The 24,949-nt window shown below is 45.6% G+C and overlaps 2 protein-coding genes across 2 annotated transcripts; one reads left to right on the top strand and one right to left on the bottom strand.

Annotated features, from left to right (window-relative positions):
- Window positions 1-8,224: 8,224 nt before the first annotated feature.
- Window positions 8,225-10,309, top strand: LOC126533055 (nicotinamide riboside kinase 1). Its single transcript, XM_050180261.3, has one exon. It carries the CDS (start codon window positions 8,542-8,544, stop codon window positions 9,127-9,129), a length of 588 nt encoding a protein of 195 aa, XP_050036218.1. The 5' UTR covers window positions 8,225-8,541; the 3' UTR covers window positions 9,130-10,309.
- A 121-nt stretch (window positions 10,310-10,430) lies between these two features.
- Window positions 10,431-24,638, bottom strand: LOC126533046 (TATA-box-binding protein-like). Its single transcript, XM_050180249.3, has 7 exons — window positions 24,162-24,638; window positions 21,787-21,926; window positions 19,885-20,064; window positions 19,468-19,531; window positions 17,590-17,693; window positions 13,095-13,189; window positions 10,431-10,848 (listed from the first exon to the last, which is right to left on the bottom strand). Exons 1-7 carry the CDS (start codon window positions 24,429-24,431, stop codon window positions 10,772-10,774), a joined length of 930 nt encoding a protein of 309 aa, XP_050036206.1. The 5' UTR covers window positions 24,432-24,638; the 3' UTR covers window positions 10,431-10,771.
- Window positions 24,639-24,949: the final 311 nt, after the last annotated feature.

Raw genomic sequence — 24,949 nt, 5'->3', positions numbered from 1 at the left:
GCTGCTAAATATCAGAGAACATAAATCTGTAGGTCCGGATGGAATTCCAAATGCCTTTTTGCGAAGATACGCTGAATGGGTTGCTAGATACCTAGAAGTTATCTTTAATGCATCCTTGCAACAAAAACAGGTCCCAGACGACTGGCTTGTTGCGAAAGTTATCCCGATACACAAAACCGATGACAAGCAGAAAATTGAAAATTATCGACCAATTTCTTTAACCTGCGTCTGCTGCAAACTCCTCGAACATATAATATCGAAAGCAATATATAAGTACCTAGAAGATAAGAAAGCACTACATTCGAACCAACATGGCTTCCGGCAAAAACTGTCAACTATCACACAGCTGGTTGAAACCATCCACGACTTTTCAAAAGCAATAGATAACAGAAAACAGGTTGATGCAATATGCCTTGATTTCTCAAAAGCTTTTGATAGGGTCCCTCATAATGAATTAATTATCAAATTGAAAGAGCTTGGAATAAATAACAATATATTGGAATGGGTCAGGTCATATTTATCAGGTAGGACGCAGTATGTGGACGTAAACGGCTACCAGTCCGATCGTTTATTTGTCACTTCAGGCGTTCCTCAAGGGTCTGTCCTTGGACTGATATTATTTCTCGCTTATATTAATGATATTTGTTCAGATATTAATGAAAACGTAACTGTGCGACTGTTCGCCGACGACTGTTTAATTTATCGAGAGATATGTAACCACAAGGATCAAAAAAATGCTCAGCGAGGCACTGGCGTCTGTTGAAGAATGGTGTGAAACATGGAAAATGCAAGTAAATAAAGAAAAAACTGTTGTTTTACGTGTTACAAACAAGGTTAAGCACATCCTAAATTTTGATTATCAGCTAAGTTCCACTGTGCTTAGCTTTTTTTGAAAGAAAGGGGAGTCTACATTAACTGTTCTTCACTAATAGCGTCCTGGATCACCCCCACCGGTGCGCACCGGGGCGCCTTGGTGCGCACTTTCATCCTCGATCAACCGCACCGGTGCGCACCGACCATCCTCGATCACCGGAAGCGCACCCTGTTGGAGCGGTTTTCCATTGCCCCGTCTCGCACCGAGAAAATCGGCGGTGCGCCGGGGTGCAATCCCAGCAAGCACTGCGGGACGCGCGCGCGCACTGCCGACTGCAGAACCGCGGATGCTCTGGCCCGATAGCTGCGGTTGCAACGGAGTTGACGGAGTTAGCCAGTGGAGATGTCGGCAATGAGAAAGGAAGCGCTGCTAATTGCCGCAATCGATGAGCTTTTTTCAAGTTCGTCTGACAGCGAAGACGGCATGCTGATCGACCTCGTCCAAAAACAATGTGTTGGAGAGCGGCCGAAAGTGGACAGGTTCGTTGAACGGGTCGTCAGGAACGGGTCGTCAGGATTAATTATAAAATCCATTGGTGTTTGCTTGCAACCAGGTATGTCGGAGCACGCAGTTTGACAAGGTTCGAGCGCTGCTTGCCGCAGATGCTCATAGCGTCCTCGATCACCTTGCCCCGGGGTTGCCCCGAAACCAGAATGGTGCGCTTTGCACCGCGGTGGCGCACTGCGGAGGGTCAACATCGAGTACAAAACTGCACCCCGTGCAGGTTGCTTGCAGGCAGCGCTACTTTGCCCCTGGCGCACAAAACGTGCGCGAACACGCGCGCGCGCATATTTTGTTGCTTACAGGTGCTGAGCATCCGCGGCAAGCGCTCGAACCTTGTCAAACTGCGTGCTCCGACATACCTGGTTGCAAGCAAACACCAATGGATTTTATAATTAATCCTGACGACCCGTTCAATGAACCTGTCCACTTTCGGCTGCTATTCACCACATTGTTATTGGACGAGGTCGATCAGCATGTCGTCTTCGCTCTCAGACGAACTTGACAAAAGCTCATCGATTGCGGCAGCTAGCAGCGCTTCCTTTCTCATTGCCGACATCTCCACTAGCTAACTCCGTCAACTCCGTTGCAACCGCAGCTATCGGGCCAGAGCGTCCGCGATTCTGCAGTCGCCAGTGCGCGCGCGCGCGGCGCGTCCCGCAGTGCTTGCTGGGATTGCACCCCGGCGCACCGCCGATTTTCTCGGTGCGAGACGGGGCAACGGAAAACCGCTCCAACAGGGTGCGCTTCCGGTGATCGAGGATGGTCGGTGCGCACCGGTGCGGTTGATCGAGCATGAAAGTGCGCACCAAGGCGCCCCGGTGCGCACCGGTGCGGGTGATCGAGGACGCTATCAGCACCTGCAAACAATAACATGTGCGCGCGCGCGTGTTCGCGCACGTCTTGCGCGCCAGGGGCAAAGTAGCGCTGCCTGCAAGCACCCTGCACGGGGTGCAGTTTTGTCCTCGATGTTGACCCTCCGCAGTGCGCCACCACGGCGGTGCAAAGCGCACCGTTCTGGTTTCGGGGCAACCCCGGGGCAAGGTGATCGAGGACGCTATAAGAATTCGTTTAGTCCTGTCAGAATGTGGAGACATTGGGGACGAGAGTATGCATTTGATGGCCCAATGCCTCCTTTACTAGATGCCCGCCGCGTTGCTCGCTTTCACATTGTAGCGGCCACGGAGGAAGGAAACTAAGGAGAGGCCCTACCCCCTCCGCGCGCTAGAAGAAAAGTGTGGCGGAAATGACGTAGTAGGTTCTCATTTTCTTGCTGCTTTTTTATTTTTTTTGTTGTATAGCCACGCCTTTTGGGCCACAATGGCGGCGTTGTTATGGTTTTGAGCGCTCACACGTGTTGCTCTGGTAGGTTTCGGGCCGTGGCAAAGGCGCTGAGTGGGTGGCTTTGCGTTAGTCACCGTGTCTTGTTGCGCTGTGTTACCTGCACTGTGCTCTGCCAGATGTTGCGCGAGCGCGCGACACCACGCGCAGCGCGGCGTGGTTTCGCGAAAGATGTAAACAAGAGAGGAGGGTGGCCCAAAAGGCGGAGCATCGCCATGAGCAACGCCAAATTCCGGCTTCACTTTTGCTTCACAAAGAGTGACGTCAGGGCCTCTCCTTAGTTTCCTTCCTCCGTGGTAGCGGCGGTTCCCTTAGTTGAAGTTAGTTTAGCATAAATTCCGTGAGGCGGCGCTCGTTGCCTTTTCAACTTGGAAAAAACTTGGTGGAAGAAAAGTAGGGAAACGACAAAAGACGGAGACGTACAAAAGCACAATTCGCAATAGGGGATCAGAAAGTTTGGACGTGGTAGTTCATAGTGTTATTTTTTTCTTTTTTCATTGGTTAACCTAGGTAGGATATATTAGGCAGCATAGTACACTCTTAGGCAAAGTTACACCCTTTGGCTTGCCTCTTCTGCCACACAACAATAATCGCTATCTGCCTTGATGCGTTTCCTTTCTTTAACGCTGCGAGCCCGGTACTTTTCAGTAACGAAGGCACGCGCGTTATCAGCATAGAACAGTTTACACCCTTTGGAGTGCCCCTTCTGATAACGCGCGTGCCGTTCGTTACTGGAAAGTTCCGGGCTCGCAGCTTTAAAGGAAGGAAACGCATCAAGGCAGATAACGATTATTGTTGTGTGGCAGAAGGGGCAAGCCAGAGGGTGTAACTTTGCCTAAGAGTGTAGCAAGAGCCGGTGGCAAGAGCTTGATGGCGCAACCCACCTCCCCGTTCCAAAGGAGACGCTCATAACATCCATCCATCCACTTCTGGCGGATGTGGCAGCGGCGGCTGAATGCATCCGCCGGCGCGTTATATGCGCGGGCGTCTGTTAGTGGGCGTTATTGCGGGCCTCCGAGACGGTGACAGATGCCATGTTAATCTCAGAGGCCGCAGCTAGTGATTGAAAGTTGCAGGCGTTCGCCATGAGAGGCGCTCGTTGCCTTTTCGCGGAGGAGAGAAAGGAAAGAGGGTCCGGAACCGAGCTACTGGACAACGCGGCAGGCATCTAGTAAAGGAGGCATTGGATGGCCACGCCCATAGAGTTTCTCACTACCACGGAGGAAGGAAACTAATAGCGTCCTCGATCACCCGCACCGGTGCGCACCGGGGCGCCTTGGTGCGCACTTTCATCCTCGATCAATCGCACCGGTGCGCACTGAGCATCCTCGATCACCGGAAGCGCACCCTGTTGGAGCGGTTTTCCGTTGCCCCGTCTCGCACCGAGAAAATCGGCGGTGCGCGGAGTGCAATCCCAGCAAGCACTGCGGGACGCGCGACGTGCGCGCGTACTGCCGACTGCAGAACCGCGGACGCTCTGGCCCGATAGCTGTGGTACGTTGCAACGGAGTTGACGGAGTTAGCTAGTGGATTTGTCGGCGATGAGAAAGGAAGCGCTGCTAGTTGCCGCAATCGATGAGCATTCTTCAAGTTCGTCTGACAGCGAAGACGACATTCTGCTCGACCTCGTCCAAAAACAGTGTGGTGAAGAGCGGCCGAAAGTGGACGGGTTCATTGAACGGGTCGTCAGGATTAATTATAAAATTCATTGGTGTTTGCTTGCAACCAGGTATGTCGGAGCACGCAGTTTGACAAGGTTCGAGCGCTTGCCGCAGATGCTCAGCATCTGCAAACAATAAAATATGCGCGTGCGCGTGTTCGCGCACGTTTTGCGCGCCAGGGGCAAAGTAGCGCTGCATGCAAGCACTCTGCGCAGGGTGCAGTTTTGTCCTCGATGTTGACCCTCCGCAGTGCGGCACCACGGCGGGGCAAAGCGCACCATTCTGGCTTCGGGGCAACCCCGGGGCAAGGTGATCGAGGACGCTATAAGGAGAGGCCCTGACGTCACTCTTTGTGAAGCAAAAGTGAAGCCGGAATTTGGCGTTGCTCATGGCGATGCTCCGCCTTTTGGGCCACCCTCCTCTCTCGTTTACATCTTTCGCGAAACCACGCCGCGCTGCGCGTGGTGTCGCGCGCGCTCGCCCAACATCTGGCAGAGCACGGTGCAGGTAACACAGCGCAACAAGACACGGTGACTAACGCAAACCCGCCCACTCAGCGCCTTTGCCACGGCCCGAAACCTACCAGAGCAACACGTGTGAGCGCTCAAAACCTTAAGAACGCCGCCATCGTGGCTCAAAAGGCGTGGCCATACAACAAAAAAAATAAAAAAGCAGCAAAAAAATGAGAACCTACTACGTCATTTCCGCCACACTTTTCTCCTAGCGCGCGGAGGGGGTAGGGCCTCTCCTTAGTTTCCTTCCTCTGTGCTCACTACATTATGGCCACGCCTGCCAAGTGCATGGAGCATAGAGTTTCTAAAAATACCCTAGAGGGAAATGTGGCGCTAGTGTCTACGGGGGTTCTCATGCGCGTTGCCTCAACCTACATGGGAATGATGGGAAGTACAGGCTTCGGATTGACTTCGGTCTTTAGACTAGTGGCGTTTGTTTCTGGCGCAGTAAACAAAGCTATACTCAAATATTGTCGCGTAAAATCTAATTCTATTTCTGCAGTATGTTATATAATGTACAACACGCTGCATAAACTTTGTATGACTTTGAGATGGAAGCATGGTTTACTATGGTTTGTCACCAGGACACACCAGGGTATGCATACTTGTGCGATTCTGTTCCTAATTTAACGCCAAAGAATAATTATTTATTCATTTTTTTCAACAGCAAAACAACCGTGCAAGTACTTATACAAAAATACTCATCATGTATTTCTGGAAATAAAAATGTTGTATTGTGACAAAGTGTTGCGCCCTTGAGTGGAATGCTACAAGTGTCGTCTGCTACGACGCCTGCTCGCTGCAAACGCGAGTCTTTTCTCGCAGACGACAGGCACTTGCGAACTCTCTCGCTCTTTCGAAAGGTTGCGTCGGCTGTCACGATTGCTGAACGTCTTCAAGTACTTTTAAGCACATCTGCTGCAGTGCTAGCTAGGACGCTAGTGGCCTCCTACGAGTATGCTGCATCATATTTTATATTGGCGTACCGCTTCCGAAGCGTTACAGCGTGGCTTTGCGGGTACCCATTGTGCGACACTAGACTACAGCTAGGAAGCAGCTATCTTTCCTACCACAAGTAAGTTTGTGTTCTCAAAGTCCTAAGACACGCATTTCAATGAGCACATAAATGAGCACATAATGAAGCCCTCAATAAAATTTGATTGTCAAGCCACTAGAAGTACAACTGTATATGTTTTGTATCAGTAGTGCCTTCTTTGTCCTATTCTGAAGTTTCATAAAGCACGTAACGCTACAGTGCCAACGTAACACACTTAACAAACAAAGGTCCAAACGCTCAAAACATGTTCTTTCAACGTTTACGATGCCGCCGCTTTCTCGTTACGGCTTCGACGCCACACCGCGACACAAGCATCGTCCCAGTCGCTGGCCCAGCGCGCTATCGCCACTCCGAGCAACATAACAAAGGCAGATAGCTTTGCGTTGCACTGTCCAACTGCAGGTTATAGCAATTGCGCTTGGAGCGAAACCAAAACTGCCAAAAAAATACTTGTACACTAGTTCGCCAGTCAATAGAATGCCAATCCGAAGCCTGTACTTCCCATCATTCCCATGATGGTTGAACGATCGCAGCGCCAGATTTGCCTCTAGGTATACTAATATGAAACTCTATGGCATGGAGGGAGTTATGGCCCCGCACACTCTCAAGTTCAACAAATGGCCACAGAGGGCGAAAAATCAATCGAGGCGTGTTTCAGCGTAAGCGCGCAAGTGGAGCTACTGTAATTTGGTCAAATACTTTAATTTGTGCTTTTTCTGCTAGGGGCGCTAAACATGCTGAATTTTTTACTTTACACAAACCATTGACATAAACAATCGAGGTGTCTAAGGGTGTTTTTTTACCTCAGGCAAATAGGCAGTTGATTTTTTTAAATTTGATTGTTGAAGCTGCTTTTTAGTCATAGCGTCAAGGTTTTTGTACTCGATTAACCACCGACAGCCGACAGCCTATTGGCATCGATGTGTTTCCTGGCCGTTGGCGTTCGAATACTACGGCGGTAAAACATTTTCGATAGCATGCTGGTTTCGTCTGCGAGTTATTACATAGACTTGCTGTAAAGAGGTCTACTCTTGGTAAAAAATAGTGCCTCGTTTTGTTTAGGCGTTGATTATCATAATGAATGCGGCGGAGGTTGAGGGAGTACGCCTGAAGGTACGTTTTTATGCCGTTGATCTCCATAACACCGTAAGTACGCAAACCGATGTCACAGAACACCCGATGCATCATTGTGTGTTCTCCGTCATCGCTTGTTTGCTGTACGCCTACTAATTCTTCATTTCTTCTTCAAGTGTTGTATCCTCCTTTTGTCCTTGTTCTCTTGTGCTTCACTTACAGTATGTCGTTCCGTCAGCTGTAATGCGCATTTGCAAAACCAATACGTTTGATAAGACGCAGTGGTTATCATAATTTTACTACACATGTATTAAGCTGGCACATATGGTTCAGATACAGATGCCTGTATGCGGACTTGCACGACGTTGATGCGGAGATTAGGATAATTATGACACCCGTAAGGAAGAGGCAGCTGACGGCCGTATAGCTGTTGCGTTCTTTCCGCCAAACTACCCGGCCTGGTAGTGCTGTAAAGATGCTGTACAAAAGTGACACGCGGTGACAGGGAAATCATTATACTTAGCAGCCGACCGTACGTTTTGTAGCTTAGGTCTTCTTTCTTGTGTGCTTGTGCTACCCTTATTAATGAGCCATTTCTTGACTATGTTCTTGACTATGTAACCGCGCTTGTGTGGATGCGTAGACGTGTGCTTTTTGTTGTACTGTTAAAATCCAAATAAAATATTTTCAGGCTTACTCAATCTTTGGTGTCGTGTGCGTTTATTCCAGTCGAGGCCATCGTGCCACCTGGAAACCGCATTCTGTCAGTAGCCCTACCCGAAATGCAACAGCTGGAGCGCGGCGGCACAACTCGGCGTAACGGCGGCGTAATAAACGAAAAACCGCTCGGGATGCCCTTAAAAGTCAGGGGCCGTCAGAGTGTGCCTCAACTCGATATGACTCAGCGCAACATGTATTCTGCTGCGCCTCGATCGTGCTCCGGCCAGTTTGGTTGCTGTGTGGCAAACGCAGCACCTACATAATGTAGGCGCTACGTTTGCTACACAGCAACTAAACTGGCGGGACCACGATCGACGCGCAGCAGCCAGAAACCCAGTAAAGCCACAGAACACCTGGTAAAGCGTGTGCAAAACCCCGTTTCCGGATGGATGGATGGATGTTATGAGCGTTTCCTGTTGTACAGCGCCACCTGTGGTCACATACTTTAGTTCACGACGCCACCGCTACGCTTATTTCCGTAGCACTGTGGAAGGTACAGTTTCCCTTCTCTAAGTTTGTATAGGTGTTCTGTGGAGTTATCAAGTGACTTATCAGAAGGCACGACATCGCGCATGGCATTAAGCTGTAACTGGCTTCAGTCCCACGAAGCATGACCCGTGTGGCACCCCGAGAATGGCATTACAGTTTAATGCATATGACCTTGCATATGACCTCCTGGAAGCAAAGGCAAGTGTGAGCATTGAACGTTCGTTCGGACTTGCGGGTGTTGTGCACGAATTCGTGCGTGGCTCTACATCCACGAAACTCTGCGACACATTGCACTGAAATTGCAACGCTGTCATGTTGAACAACTGGACCTTTGTCGGAGTATCCGGCATCACGAACGGCGGCAAGACGTCGCTTTTAAAATACCTCCAAAAGGTGATACCTGACTGCGTGGTGTTGCACCAGGACGACTTTTTCCGCTCAGAGTTCGACGAAAATCACGTGATGATACCAGAACTGAACCACGCCAACTGGGAGGCACTGTCAAGCGTCGACTGGGAGAAAATGCAGGACGCCATCACGGCTTGCACGTCGCAGCAGCCAGCAGGACAGAAATTGATGATAATCGACGGTCACATTATATTCAATCATCCGAGGCTAGCCAAGCTATTCGACAAGCGCTACTTCCTTACACTTACGCGAGAAGAGTGCTACGCTAGGCGTTTGACTCGTACTTATGAGCCGCCCGACGTGCCCGGATACTTCGAGAAAGTCGTCTGGCCCATGTATCTTAAGAACTTGCAGGAAGTCAAGGACACCCAGCCTGACATCACCTATCTGGACGGAACCGAAGACATGGACATACTTCACAAGAAAGTGCTGGAAGACTTGCAAAAATTTTTGAAAGGTCGCAGCGATATTCACAGAAGCTTGAATCCGTAATTTTCTTATCTCTGAGCATGATTGAAGTAATTTCTAGCGAGAGTGTGACAACACATTCTAAAATGCTTTCCTACGCACACAGTATGCACGTCATGTTGAGAATATACATGTTGAGAGATATTGTGTAGAGTATGCATGTTATATATGCTGTGATATATTGTGTAGACATTTGTGTTTGGCAGCACCATTTCAAGACTAGCACTATATCAATATTTGCGGTAGTAGTCGTCGGTAGGTCAAACCAGCGCCTGTTTAAACACAGGTTGCACCCATTCGTTTTCTCTTTATGTGAACACTACAGGCCAATTTTAGCTACTTGGTTAAAATGAAACTTTTTTTACTACTCGTATTTGTACTTGTAATGTAACATCTATATGTGACCACAAGCAGAGCATTGAATATGATACTTCATGATTTATTAGGGATGTTTGGGAACTAGCTTAAACTGATGGATAAAGAAATGCACAATTGTGTACATCCAATCTACACGAAATTTGCTTCGTTTCAGCCAAGCAGTACAAAGATAACTTGCCCATAGTGATGCCTGCTCCTTAATATTGAAGTCCTCAATAAAATTTTTAACACAGTGAACCCAGGAACCTTTGTGTGCCCCAAAACAAACATGGTAATATTTAATCGGAGCTATCATATGTTGCTAACACTGTCACAATGCACCGCTTCATTCTTTCGTAAATTGTGGTACAAGTGGTGAATAGTGCGGGGATGCACGACTCTAGCGCGTGCCCCGACCTTTTCCTTGCATGGTTCTCACGTCTCCTGTAATCTGGCATCTTCGCGTAACTATGTGTCGGCGCCAGTCAGTGTGGTTGCAGCATATTATGAGATGGTGAAAGTGTTGGGCTGCTAACACCACCTAATGGAAGGGTTACTGGGCCACGAAAGGGAGTAGGCGCTTGCTCTTTTGCTTGGGGTCGGCAAGCCACACAGACGTTTCGTGTGTGTGCCGGCACACTTTGCAGGACCATTCATGTGACTGTACACATAAATGATTAAGTGCTGGTGTTGAGCTTAGGGGTGAACATATTCACTAGCTATCCGGTCACGGTGAGTCCTACTACCTAGATTTGTCACACGCCCATCAGCATGTTCTATGGTTAGTACTAATACGGCTAGCAGGCATTAGTGTATGAAAGGTGCAATACATTCTTTCTTGATTGTTTGTGCTACTGTGTCGTCATTCCTTAGTCCCAAGAAGATGTTTGAGACCCCACAATAGAAATTGAGACAAAAATGCATGCAATACAGAACTGCTGAACTGTAACGCACACAACCAAGAAAAGTGCAGAAGTAGAAGTCATATATATTGTTTTTCTAAATGACAACTATATACAAGTGAAACTGGACAGCTATTGTCGGCAAAGTCCACCAGAGTCCATACAAATGTCTCATGTTGCGTGGAAAATCTTGCATCGAGTTGCAACACAATCCCGAAAGTCTCTTCCTTTTTGTAGCACACACGATTCGTCACAAAACATGCTACACAATTTTCTGCGGCACGGGCGAGTTCTTTCCCAAACCATCGATGTGACCTCCGCAACGCATGATCATGACACTTATTTACAAAATGCACAATGATGCTGACAGGGCACATGAAGTCTTCCGATGAAAGTGCTTGCACCAGTCACTGCTTGCGGAAGCCCTTCAATATGGGATAGATGTTGTCAAAGGCCTCATAAATTTCAGATCGTACTTTGGCACCTGTGATAGAAAAGGAAAATTTGAAACACTTTCAGTAGCAGACCAATGTGGTAGCCTTGTACTCCCTGTGTAATATTTCACTGCAATGCAGTCTCGAGCCTTGTTAACCCTTTCTGGTCCCATGATTCTTGTAGCAGTCATCTTTTACAGGAAATATCCAACATCGAGGAGAACAAACAAAACTGTTTTCAGAAATGTGAGTGTCGGCAATGCTAATTACACAATTTGTCGAGTTTGTGCCACAGATAAACATAGATCTCTGAAATTTCACAAATGTCCATGCCTAAAGCCTAATGCATATCACCTGCCTTGGATGTCACATAAATGGTCTTCAAATCATCTATGGCCACATTTCACACCATTACATTTGTGAGTTAAGAAATCTGAAGAACTCCACGCTGCTTAAAACACATCTAAAGTTCTTGAAATTTCATGAGAAAAACTTTCAATTCATTGCAAAGAACTGCAGTGGGAATTTTTTATACATTTCCCTGCCCTCTTGTCGTTCAGATGCACTTAATATAATGTCTTCACTTCATTTTAAAGATTCGAACCACAAAGCAGTTGACATTGTCCTGTTCAGCAACACTGGGGACAAGTTACAACAAATTATTGAGGACCTTCACAGACGAAGTGCAAGAGTGGGGTTGAAGATTAATAATAATATTCCAAAGACAAAGATAATGATCAACAGCCTGGCAAAGGAACAAAAGTTCAGGATTGCCAGTCAGCCTCTAGAGTCCGTGAAGGAGTATATTTACCTATAGTCGGGTACAACTTTATCAAAAAGGGGAGGCCCTGTCCAGATGACCAAAGCGCGACAGCCGATTGCCTCCGCAACTAAAATAGTCCCACTCAAAAAAAGTGTGCTTCTAAAACGCGTAATTCTCGGTATGAATAAAGACTTCTGTATTTTGATTAACGGTTTGGTAGAGCTCTCGTGATTGGAAGGCTACAGCACATGCCGGATTGCGAGAGAAAAATAACCCTGTGCCTTCTAAAATGCTGCGGGTTGTCTGCTCTTTAGCTTTATTCCAAGAGACAAAAAGTAGAAAGAGCAGCTCTGCATGGCTATTGCGCTGGTTTACATGTACACGGCACATTCCCAACTCATTTTCTGAGCTTAAAATTAATCGGTTGCTATTTAACAAGTACTTTAAAAAATGCGTTTATCGAAACCGTTACAAACTTGGAGCAAGAAGATGATTGAGACAGAAAAGGTACAAAAATATTTCATTTATCGTTTTAAATAGGTACTCTTGGTCTTAAACAGCATGTGATTTGTAATTTTTCAGTTTTGTGTCTTCACAAACTTATTTTCAAGAATGTGATTGTTTTATTTTTTTTTCATTACGTATCATTTTCTTTTTTTTTTCCCCAAGCATGCAGTCTCGCCAGTTCGCATAGCGTAGCGTCACCCATGCTCGTTGCAATCTTTTGTCGCTGGATCACGGCTCAGAATAAACATACACGACACAAATGGTGCACCGGCATGATACACCACCACAATCAGTTTGGGAATTCGCTCTCACAAGGGGCAGACACACATGGCTGACACGAATCGACCCAGGTACACTGTAGTGCAGTTCGAAGCGTGGGCTGCCATCTTCTCCACTGAGGAGGGGGGGAGGGGAATAACCGGCCATCCGGCTCATGACGTCAGTATAGAGTACTCGTCCATTGGTGGAGGCTCGTGTGCATCCACCTTGGAGGACTAAATGCTCCTTTCTTCTAAAGTTGTACCGGAATATACACAATGAAAACCAAACACTGCATGTAAATTCTGAGCAACATAAAACATGAAAACAAAGGTTCCAAACACAAGAACTTATGGCAAGTTTGACTGATTGCTTTCAAGTGCTCTGGTAATACATTCTATGTTTGACAGGTTAAAATCCCCGTTTCTTTCAGAGCGCCGCGCTTCAGCTCAGGCGCTCTCACCGTCAAATGGCCGATACCAGACAGAGTTACAATCACACTGCCCCTTCAGTTGCTCTGAAAGCAGCTGAATCTTCAACTTGAGCAGGCTTTCTCCAACTCTAATCTCAGGAAAGCTTTGCATCATTGCAAACTGAGTCAGAGCATGGTAGGAAACAATCGAATGTGCCATTATTGATCACTGCATAACAGTCTCTAGCAGAATCATGTGTAAAACAAACTGAGAACTGTCAAGAGAGCTAGCGTGCGAAGAGCATTTTTTAAAATGCCGACGCAGCTGGTTTTAGTTTAGATGGGGTATTGCTTACCTGTGAGCACAACTTTTCCTGATACGAAGATAAGCAAAACAATACGAGGCTTCACCATGCGGTAGATAAGTCCTGGAAACAGCTCAGGCTCGTAACTGAAAAGTCAAAAGATACACTTCTTCCAATGACTGGCACACTACACTACTCACAAAGATGAAAAGAAGAAAAGAAGATACCGTATTTACTCGCATAATGATTGCACTTTTTTGTACAAAAAAATTGAAGCAAATTCAAGGGTGCGATTGTTATGGGGGTAAATTTACCGCGAGAAGAACATTCTTTTTTTTTCTCATCCCGCGTTTGCTGCAGAATGACAGCAGGTCAACAAATAGGCGGCTGCCGCTGTGTGTAGTACGGGACAGCAAAACAAAAATGGCAGCCGGCGGAGCAAGCCGAATGCAATTTTTTTTCTTCTCGTGAATATATTACGTGCATTGAAACAGTTTCTTCTGTATCAGTAATAAATAATATTGTTAATATCGGCAAGTTTGCGGCAATAACGTAGCCATGTCCACTTTGAGGAGACAGAAACAGATGGCTGCACTTAGCTGCCAGTGACATAGAAACATATGGCCAGCATGCTGCGGAAACTGCGGCATCCGGCTTCACTACTATCCTAATACGGCACGTTTCCGCTAAGGGTGGGTGAATATCTTAGGTGTGTTACAAGCATCGGCGTATGAATAGGGTACACTTCTAACGTATCAGTGTAAACATGGCTACTATCGTTGCCGCTCGCTATTTGTTGCATGCCCACGTGTGCAGATAAGAAGAATCGAAAGGCACCTTTTTTGTTGTTGTTGACCACAACCATTATAAAGCCTACACATAATAAAGGCAAGTTTGGTTGTACCTCTTTTTGTCATGGAAGTGCGGAAAGTGATGAAAGTTATGAAATGGGGCATCTGCTTAAGAATGTTTGGTGCGTGCAGACCGCTTGGTTTGTCTTAAAGAGTTGTTTGCACAGCATTCGACACATGGTAAGCACAATCATCATTAGCTAGACTTGGCACACGACATATCGCTGCGGCAAGTTCGGGGTGCAATCATTACACGGGAAATTTAAAAAATCAAAATTTGACGACAAAATTCAGGGGTGCAATCATTATGTGAGTAAATACGGTAGTTTAAGAAATCCCTCTACAAAATCTCGCAAAGATTTTCTTTCAAACAAAGCTGCCGCCAATGACTTTAACAGCATGCCTACTAAAGTAGACTTCTAAATGCTGCTGACCAAGAAATCAATGGCCATCTTTTTTTTTCTAATGCTTGTACCCACAAATTCTCCTTGACTTCAACTTCTTTGTCAACTTTGCTGAGCAAGAAGCAGTGACACTTCTTGACTAAGAAAATCACTATTCTCAGGGAAATGCTCCTCAGCGATTCCTGAACCAGAATTTTCAAGTTGGCAACTTAGGGTGTCTACTTGAAAGCACTACAATGGACCACTGTAGCTACTGTTTACCTCAGGATCGCAAAGGAGCAATGATAAAGCGTAGTGTCAAGAAACAACATTGCCTTCTGGTTGACAGTCAATGCACACCAGTATGAGTACAGTAGTTATGCCCACATTTGGCATGCAATATCCTTAAAGGACCGCTAAGTAAAAACATCAACATAAGATGATCTGGTAGACTAAATGCCTGGAAACACAAGCAGGCTACACATGCCGTAAGCATAAGCATGGCAACCCAAAAGAAGGGTACAAACAAAAGGCAGGTAGCAACATTTCATTTCCTGCTTCAAAGAGCAGTGGACCTCGGGAAAAAAAGCCGTAACTTGACAAGCTCCCGAGGCTCATGAGGTTCATTGACAATGACACCATCGAGCATGCCATACAAAGATTGGATGCAGAAACATGAAGCATGCTTCACATTCTAGTAAAAACAGAGTACTTCTGCATTACTAAACAAGAACATCAAGTAAGGCAGCAGTATAAATACGCACAAAACAACAAATACAAAATTAAGGGCTTGAAGAACACAAATTTAGGAGAATATATCATGGCATCATCGCCAACGCTCTTATGTCACCGATTTTGACAGCGGCTGCCTGTGGCTAGTTAATTGTCAATAAGTTAAAACACAGGAAGTACGGAAGCTTGCGCTGCTTCATATGTAAGAAAATGCTTGAAGTGCAAATGTTAAGACTTTCCCACGCCAAAAAGGACAAACAGACAAAAAGATGCTGTCAAATTTGTGATGATGCACCAGCACCAATGGCACCATAGCTTAGACTTCAAAGAGAATACTCTGGCTTTTGTTTCCCCCACTAACCCTCTTCAGCCAAAGAAATGCATATAAAGTTGTGACAAAAGCTGTCAAGTTAGCATTATACCTTTACAACCTCTAAATGCCTGTTTGCACCTTTTTCCCTGAACTGTGCTTCATATTGTTTTGCTAAGTCCACGTACAGTCAAAACCCACGATAACGAAGCCCTGCAACAATGAAATATTTTCATACCCTTGGGGGACGCCCGTAGGATTCAATGCATTTCGTACCTCTCAACAACAAAATGTCGCTGTACTACAATCCCTCATCAACGAAATTTGCCGGAACGTAACCCAGCATATTACCTACTCGCACAAGGCTATCAGGCTCCAAAATGCACTCAAAATATGATTGCTTTGCACTAAAATTGCGTAAAATACAACCACATTACACTTGCATAGGCACTGCCATTATTGTTTACAAAAACAACCAAACACCAGAAGCGATTGCGTGTGCCAGAAACACATCATGGCCACCATCTTGTTTGGTGATCACCCTGTTCGAAGCGGCACACATGTTGCTACCACGTGACGACAGTTTCTGCACTGTTGTGCCTGGTGATCCCTCAGAACAAAGGATGCTCCACCGGCAGACATGCAGCTGTCAAGGGTGCTGATCACGCCTCATGATTCACTCAAGGCAGCTTGCTTCAATACAGCAACGTCGCCCCTCCTGACAGTCACGAACAGGCCACTGATCTGGGCTGCTGTTGTGCCTGGCAATCCCTTGGAGCAAAAGATGCTTCACCGGCAGACATGCAGCTGTCACGGGTGCTGTTCATGCCTCATTGTTCAATTCAAGACAACAACATCGGCCTCCGACTACCACAAAGGCCAGTCTCCCGATCCTGACAGAAGAGGCCACAAATTAATGACAGGGTCATTGTTAAGGACTTCCGGGGAAAGGACGTCAACAGCGGGTTCACAGTTTGCCACGTGGTTCCTCATACTGGCAAACGGTGGGACGTTGAGATTGGGAAAGGGGGGTGGGGTCATTGAGAGCGGGCAACTATGGGATGTTGAAATTGGGCAATGGTGGGGCAACAGGAAACGGGAGGGGGTGAGTGATTCGACGTTTGTGATTGGCCAGTGAATTCCCTCAATGAAGGAAAGAGGGAAATCAACGGCATGAAATGTGGATCTGGACAGCTGAGGAGGAGACGCTCGGACATGCAAAGGCTCTAGCATGTAGTGTGCAACAATAGATGGAGGAGTGTTCGTAAAACTGAACCATGTGCCTTTTTTTTTAATTTAATCCATTTTGTCACTCTCTTCCACATCACTCGGAAGCCTTCTTTCTCCCGGTACCTGGCACAGCACCTGGCACAGCACCATCCATGGAACCTTTGTGGCCGCATGGAACCCGACTTCACAACAGCACACCTACTGCAGTGCTTAATGTCCACCTCAGTGAGCAACATGCAGTAAAAACAAGGAAATCCATGTCTCTCCGACATGGAATTGTTCACGGCACTTGAGATGGCGGTTGCAGTATGGAGTGCCATGCACTGGGCCGTGATTAAGCGATCGTACAGGAATGTGCATCCCTTTCTTCAAGAACGCCGGTTTCAGTGCCACCTGACAAGCATCACATGCGGATTCAGACACGAATGAAGATTTGCGTGAAGGAGCCGTTATCTCGATCGATTGCTTTGGGGCATACGAGATGCAATCACTTGCAAGCTCAGCACCAAACGCATCGGCGTCTTGCGGCAACAGCGTGCACTGTAGAAATGCGAATGCTTGCATGGAGCGCTGTTGCTCTGCATCCGCTGCCGAGTTATGCAAAATGTCGCAAAAGTGATCATATGTCCAAAAGTAACTGACCGACAATTGACCGAACTGAACCGAACAATTGACCACGGCAGTGCTATCACTACTGATCGATGCATGCGGCGCACTTTATATTGTTGGCAATGCGGTTCTACATCCTCGATCAGAGCTTGCCAAAGTAGGCTAACCGAATTTTGAAAGTAAAGTTTCGTTCTGCGATGCATTACCTATCTGTGCTGTCTCATTTCACAACAATGAAATTCTCGTGAAAGGGAATTTTTTCGCGTTCCCCGCTGATTTCGTTATTGCGAGGTTCAACTGTAACATATTTTACACCAATTCTAATAAAACAACCATTAGGTAGTCAAGGCATCTGTCATCTGTTTAGTCTTGCTCCTTGCACTACCATGTCTTTCAAAGATATGTGACAGACAGAATATAAAAGTTCTAACCTTGAGAATTGGCTGTGCGTTAGGACAAGGCCTTCAAGACGTATAGGGAAACGAACATCGCAGCTGCCGACCATATTTTGAATCTTGAAGTCAAGGAACTTTGCCTGCAAAGTAATCATAAGCACCAAAGGTTAACGTAAAAACAACATGTATAGTTTCCAGTATATACAAAGAAAAAAGAAACACGTACGATTGCCGAAACAATGTCAGAAAACAATCTGCACCACCACTTGGGGATGCTAGCATTCAGGCAATTTTATGTGCTAAGCTGCATTTTGGTGGATGGTCTTTTAATTAAAATATAATCAAAAAGTCATTAGCTTCTTTATAAGTCAAGACCACTGTGTTAGTATATTCCACTGATTCAAGTTGTGACCACAGTTAATTTAATAGCCTTTCCAAAGTGCCAAAATTGACATACTACAGGCAACCCAAGAAATGAGCTGGCAACTGGTCAGGAAAGAGACAAAGTGTAGGATGAAGAGCACAGAGGTCAACCAAAATTGCTGTCCATTTGGCTACTCTGCATTGGGAGGGAATGGGAAATGGCAAAAAGGTACAGAACTGGTTTACTGCCTGTCCCACATCATGTATGGGAAACAATGTAAGGCGCTATCCAGCTTAAATCATGACTCCACTGTCTTTTTTTTATTTATTTATTTAGTACCCACAGCGCCCATTCCAGCATTACAGTGGGGGAGTACAGAAGAAAAACAAGCATAAAAATTGCAGATTCGCCTAAATTCGTGTAAGTGAAAAACAAATTATACGCTGAGACAAAAGCACACAGCCACGTCGGACGCAGGCACTTTGCAGATGTCACATGTCACATGTGAAAAAAAAAGTACATAAGCCTTTCCCTTTAGATTTAAAACATGACACAGTTTCTAATTAGCTTTCTAATGTGCCAAGATACTCTAATTGCGGAACACCATTTAAGTCACTGTAATTCGCAGCTCAAAAGCACTCCTGACTCGATATCCTCAGCCATGTCCTGAGCAGTTATAATGCAAGACTCTCCCCCTCCCCCCCACCCCCGCCCGCTTTCCAGGTAAGTGAGATTTACGGCAAACTCAACCTCTCAATGTTCCAAGGAGAATAATGAGTAGGCTGGGGCACTGCTCTGTAAAAGAAGCAGGCTTTTGGGGCACAAGGGCAGAAAGGTGCAGTAAGAAAAAAGAAGGGCACAAAGCAATCACGTGACTGGACCCACCACACTAAAGTGCATTTGTGGCACTTTGCGTCTTTTAATTCTTGGTCAGCCAAGCATAACGGTCTTCGCAAAACCACCTACAAGCTGCACATTCCTGAAAAAGTCAGACACATGGCCCTCTAGAGGGCTGTTTGTGCCCATCAAAAACAGGTGTGTGCTGTGTGGTGGAGTTCAAACCACACACATCCTGCAGCTGAGCAAGGCACCCTACACACCAGCCACGGCTGCAGCCCCACACATTTCCAATAAAAAATTAACTAAGCTCAACCAAACGTCAAAATCCACAACATTACGAAGAGCTCGTACTAGAATTTCAAGGCAGCAGTGCCACGACCTGTATTCCATTTTTGCATGTCTTTTAGCCTAACAAGCCTCCTCTTAGAGTAAGGATAGCATTTTTAACATACTAGAAGGATGATGGACTAATGCCCCTCAAATTATTTTTCTATTTAAACCACTACAAACGCATTACATGTCATTTGGTTCATTAAAACCAGTATTTTTTTTTTTTGCTTGAGTAGTCACCCCACTGCATTATACATATTCATGGCCACGCTATACTTGTACAAATACAGCATTGCAGCCTCCAAGAAACATAAGAGATAGATTCACAAACCGTCAATATTTTGATGCCATATGCTAAAAATGAAAGGACAAAAGCTTACGTCAAAGCCCAACTTCTGGATTATCCGGGCATACTTTCTTGCTGCCAACCTCGATTGCTCTTCACTGTGAAATGAAGCAATGAAAGGACATAAGAATTCTGTGTTCTTCTCACATTGCTTCACAAAGAGTTTTACCAAAAAGAAATCAAGTTCCTATAGACAAGCTCCAATGCATGACATCATGAAGATGCAGCAGCACCGCCATCGCATTCTGTACTGGTAAGACAAAATTGAGAGAGACTACTAGTTAGAGCTTTCTTTGCAGGCAAGTTTTATAGATGTGGCATCATTTACAAAAATTACTTCACAATGATTGTTGTTTGCTGTCTGTCTGCTGTGAGTTCAGCTGTTTTTTTTTTTTTATTCGTTTAGTAGAAGCTCATCTAAATAAGCACAAAGGGAAACGAAAGGTGGTACCTTTTTGCTCCAGTGCACACCATCTTCCCTGAACTGAAGATCAGGGCTGTGGTTCGTGGCTCTCGGATGCGCATGATTACGGCAGCAAAACGCTTGGGATTGTACTCCGCATTTCGCGCATGCAAAGCAATCTTCTTCAGGTCTAGCTTGCAGCCCAGGTTTACTGTTGAGACGATGTTCCTGCAGAATTGCACGCTCATTTGTACAAAGTCACAAATAGGGCTCAGTTTTCTCAATTGTGTTCCAAGGCTTCCTCTGCTTCAATGACGGCAATAAACTTTTTTTTTATCACAACTGATCTATGCTCTCATTAACCTCACAAAGCAACAGGCACTTTTTTTTAAATTTACAGTACTTTTAGCCCTTGCAGGCCGTCACAGTAACAAGCAAGTAAATCAAGGTCTATGCAAAAGTTGTTCAAAGTTCTAGCACAGGTTCACATTATATACTCGCATGAAGTCAGTTTCTGTCACCTATCTTTCTCAGTAAAATCAAAACTTCAAACATACCAACTGTCGTTGAGTGCAGCAAAAGCACGTAAGGATGGTTAGTACAAACCAACATTCACAAAGGATGCTGAAATCACTGGCAACGTACTGTCACAAACTTGACTGGGAGATTTCAAATAAGGACAGCAAAATCAGTTAAAGATTTTAGAAGTTAGAATTAAATAGTGGGGCGTAATGTCTCAAATCAACTTGTGGGCTATGAGAAGAGTGGTGGACTACACAAATTAATCCAGGCCTCCTTAACATAGGCCTAAATCAAGCACTCAAGCCCACAACCTTACTCAGCAGCAGAACATCATAGCCACAAAGCCGCTATGCGGGTACCAGAGCGTTATGCTTTTAGTATGCTTGATTAAAACCTTGGCATGCAATACTACCCTTGGCAAGAGACGACAAATTACAATCTTGTATGAAGTTCATGGGTAAACCACTTTCTTTTGCACTCGTATTTGGATTTTGCATTCATGTTTTATTTGTTCATGATAGAACAGTAGTCAGGAGAAAGGCATGCAGCATTTTGGCAATGCATTCTGGTGGGCTAGCATTTTTTGTCAGCCTGTCTGGCAGGTGCATTGGGTAATGGCACACATTGTAGAGAACATGCAGTGATGGATGCTTTGTTCTGCTCAATCACTTTAACCTGATGAAACCCCACAGTTACTTCATTCATCCAATAATTCTTTTTTTTTTCAGGAGAATGTTTTGTACTGTGTTTGCTGACGTAAAATAAATTTTTGTGTTCTAAGTGGTTTAGGCCCCCTTACAGTCACTTTAAGTAACTAATGTTTAACAGTCTCAAAATAGAACAGCAGTTTACGAGAGGTAGCGAGGCACTAAAAGTGGTAAGGGAATGCATCTACTTAGGGCAGGTAGTTACCGCGGATCCGGATCATGAGACTGAAATAATCAGAAGAATAAGAATGGGCTGGGGTGCGTTTGAGGACGATGCAACGAGCTATGGAAAGAAGAATGATGGGTGTAAGGTTAAGGGATAAGAAGAGAGCATATTGGGTGAGGGAACAAACGCGAGTTAATGACATCTTAGTTGAAATCAAGAAAAAGAAATGGGCATGGGCAGGGCATGTAATGAGGAGGGAAGATAACTGATGGTCATTAAGGGCTGCGGACTGGATTCCAAGAGAAGGGAAGCATAGCAGGGGGCGGCAGAAAGGTGGGCGGATGAGATTAAGAAGTTTGCAGGGACAACATGGCCACAATTATCACAGAAACGGGGTAGTTGGAGAAGTATGGGAGAGGCCTTTGCCCTGCAGCGGGCATAGCCAGCCTAATGATGGTGATGAAAGTAACTTTGGTGCAACAAAAAAAATAAAATAGAGATGTGTAATTTTTGGAGCAACCACAATAGGAAAGAGGTCATGATAGCCTGACGTACTGAAGCTGCGGGACGATTCCAGGATCTGCTGATGCTGGAGTGATGGGTGTCATTGGTGGGCCAGGGGTTGATGGGAACATGCTCCCACTTGCCGAGTGAGGTGTTGAACCAGCACCAGTCGGTGTCGCACCCGATGAAGACTGTCATGACAATAAAGAAAGCAACACGAGGTGGATTCATGAGTGATAATTAAAAACTGTAAGAGCGTTCTTAATTTTAAAAATTCGTATACTAATCACAGCACATTACAGAAAGTTAGCGTGTGCATTGTGAAGAGACCAAAGTAATAAAAAGACAAAGGAATAAATGGGATAGAAATGATCAGTCCAAATGAATGGCAGATATGACTTCACTACAAGTGCATTGCCAGAAAACTACAACATTGGCCAACACTCAAAATTCAAATACACAAAATTGTAGTAAGGCTATAACCTAAATGCAAACATGTAAAACACAGATGTCCATGTGTTGGCTTAAAGGTAAACTGCTGACCACACTGATCTTATAACTTATCTAAAGGATTAGAGGACAAAAGCTAGAAAGCAGTAGAGACTGATTTTAAGAAGTGGTCACACACTCTGATACATGTTACCTTATCTGCACGCAACTCTTGTTGCATGTTCATGCTTGGTTCACTATTGTGGCAAGCTCTCCAGGACTGAACACCCTTTCATAAAGAAACGACAAGCATTCCTCTCAGTATTGCAGCACAGCATAAAAGGAAATATAGAGGCTTCTCAAAGTTAAGGTAAAATTCATTAGGTTGATGCTTGGCTTAACCCTTTGCAGTCATTTGTTGAACCCCACCCGTCATGCAAAAATATCTGTTCTGGTCATATGTCGAATAGCGCCTGACACGCATGCGCACTTGCGTTCGCCAGTGATTTGTGTTCGTAGCGCCAGCTTTTGGGAATGTTTTCAAGTAACAATTGCACTTTGCAATGTCACCAGACAAGAGCAGCACTTTTTTAGTTCCTTTCTTCCTGCTTGAAGGGACCTTCGCACGATTTGTAGTATCAAGTGCCAACAGGATGGTGGTGCTTTCTGCAGATGCATTTGGTGGACAAAGTTCACCTAAGTTCAGTGAACCAGACAATCATTTTGGAGCCACAAATTAATATATTTTGCTTTCAGATGGTCAAGAAACTTTCTTGGAAGAAAGCACATTAGAATTCTAGACAGCCTTTACTAACCTGCTCTACTACTCCGCTAACCTGCTGTTCAAAATCCTGGTCGCAGCCAAGGAGAAAGTTTCGGGCACTGCCACACAGTGCTCAAGTGCTGTCAAGATTCTCAGGGATAGGTTTCCTGAAATATGGCACTTAACATGTGTTTGTTTAACTGAGCGTAATTTCTGCATGGCGTCCAAATGCTCGAAATGGCTCCAGAGTGGAACGACCGCAAACGGGCCAATTGCACATGATGGCAAAGGGTTAAAGCCAGGCCAATAGGTTGTCTGGTCCGTTCGATCGCACTGAGTGTAGCAATGACTAAATTTCAACCAAGGCTTCATTAATCAGCATTATGGGCCACCAGAACAATTTCACAAAAAGAAGCAGGCTTACAAAGAAACAACTACAGGTCCAATACCAAATGCATGGACAGTTATTCGTATGGCTATTCGCTTCTGGACCATTGCCAGTGTCTCTGCACCCAAGTAGGTGAGGAATATTATGTAGAAATACACACATTCTGTGTAATCGCAGTCACTAACTTTGAGCAAACCAATCACTGGGTATTTCTCCGAATATCTTAGGACGTTAAAGAGCAATGCGCTTCAAGGCAGCTGCTTTCGCATAACGTTTGCAAAGTATGGGCGCCATGCAATGTGAAAAGTAATATCGTGTTTTGATGGCGGTCGTCAGACATAACGATGACGGCACGTGAAAGTCGTCCGAGGCGAAAGTGACTACCGGCTGTAAAAATTGCCGCTGTAGTGGCTTTGCAATTAGCAGTGAGACACAACCAAAGCACGGAACATTAGAACAATCTTGTATGAGCTCGCAAGCGTCTAAATTAGGATGTATACCCGCACCCCTACCATGCCTGAACTTTTTCGCACACTACTGTTCGAAACTACCATTACCAAAGGTATGATCCTTAAACGAGCTTCCTTAGACTGCCCTCCCACAGATATTGGTCCTATTGAATGGAAAAATAGAGTAAACATAAGATCGCACTCCCATGTGGTGTGAATTACGTCTCACGGTGGGGCTTACAATTAGATAACAAACACCGCGTGCGTTTCCTTGAAACTTGTTTCAAGCCATCAAGCCCCGTGCATTTGGACTCATCGGCTAGGGGAGCACACATATGGCATCAGTTTATTCGTCGCTCGTGAGACACAGCCAGCCGAAATAATCAGTGATCCTTACGTGAACGTGACCGGCAGGCGTTTGAGGCTGCATGAGGGACTGAGGCGTGAGCCCCGTGCTCGCTGCGTAAGGTTGTATGACGCTCGCATTTCGCTGCTGCGTCGACGGCGACTGATGCATGGGCGAGTCATGTTGCTGGGGCTGCAGCGGCGACGGTTGGATCTGCCGCGCAAGCTGCTGCAGATGCTGCTCCTCGACGTTATCGGCCTGCGCCGACACCGAAAGTGGGGTGCCGAGGTTTAAGCTGAAGACAGGACTCGACATATCCATCTCGGCGGATTTCAAGTTCGGGGCTTACACCCCGCCGTTGAAATCAAAGATCCTCTCTCTTCTTTCTCGGAAGTCCCTGCTCGATGCTGCAGGGCTCCGGAAAACAGAACCTCTGCGCTACGTTATGCGAACATCGGTTTAAGCGGTGACAAGCTCACTGGCGTTACGATCATAGAATATCTGAAAACGGCACATGGTCGACGCCAGAGAGTGCGCAGTTGCGTACGCATTCTGCGTGCGTATATCAAAAACTAAGAGTATTTCCATCACACACCTAAAAGAATAAAACAATTTATTATTTTTATTTTATAACTGTTACCTTTTGATTGAATTACTTAGTGTCTATCTTCGGTTTTAATTTAATTTTTTCGACAGTGAGGTTGAACTGGATTGAATCCCCCTTCGTTCTGAAATACCTGTCTACTATGGCCCATAGAGTTTCTTACAATAATTCTTACCCAGCGCCGACCAAAACATGAGAAAAAAAAAAAAAAACTGCTTGCAATTTATATGTAAGA

The sequence above is a fragment of the Dermacentor andersoni genome, chromosome 7 (assembly GCF_023375885.2).
Source record: "Dermacentor andersoni chromosome 7, qqDerAnde1_hic_scaffold, whole genome shotgun sequence".
Taxonomy (NCBI): domain Eukaryota; kingdom Metazoa; phylum Arthropoda; class Arachnida; order Ixodida; family Ixodidae; genus Dermacentor; species Dermacentor andersoni.
Note: the sequence above shows the minus strand (reverse complement) of the source record. Positions and strands in the feature narration are given on the sequence as shown.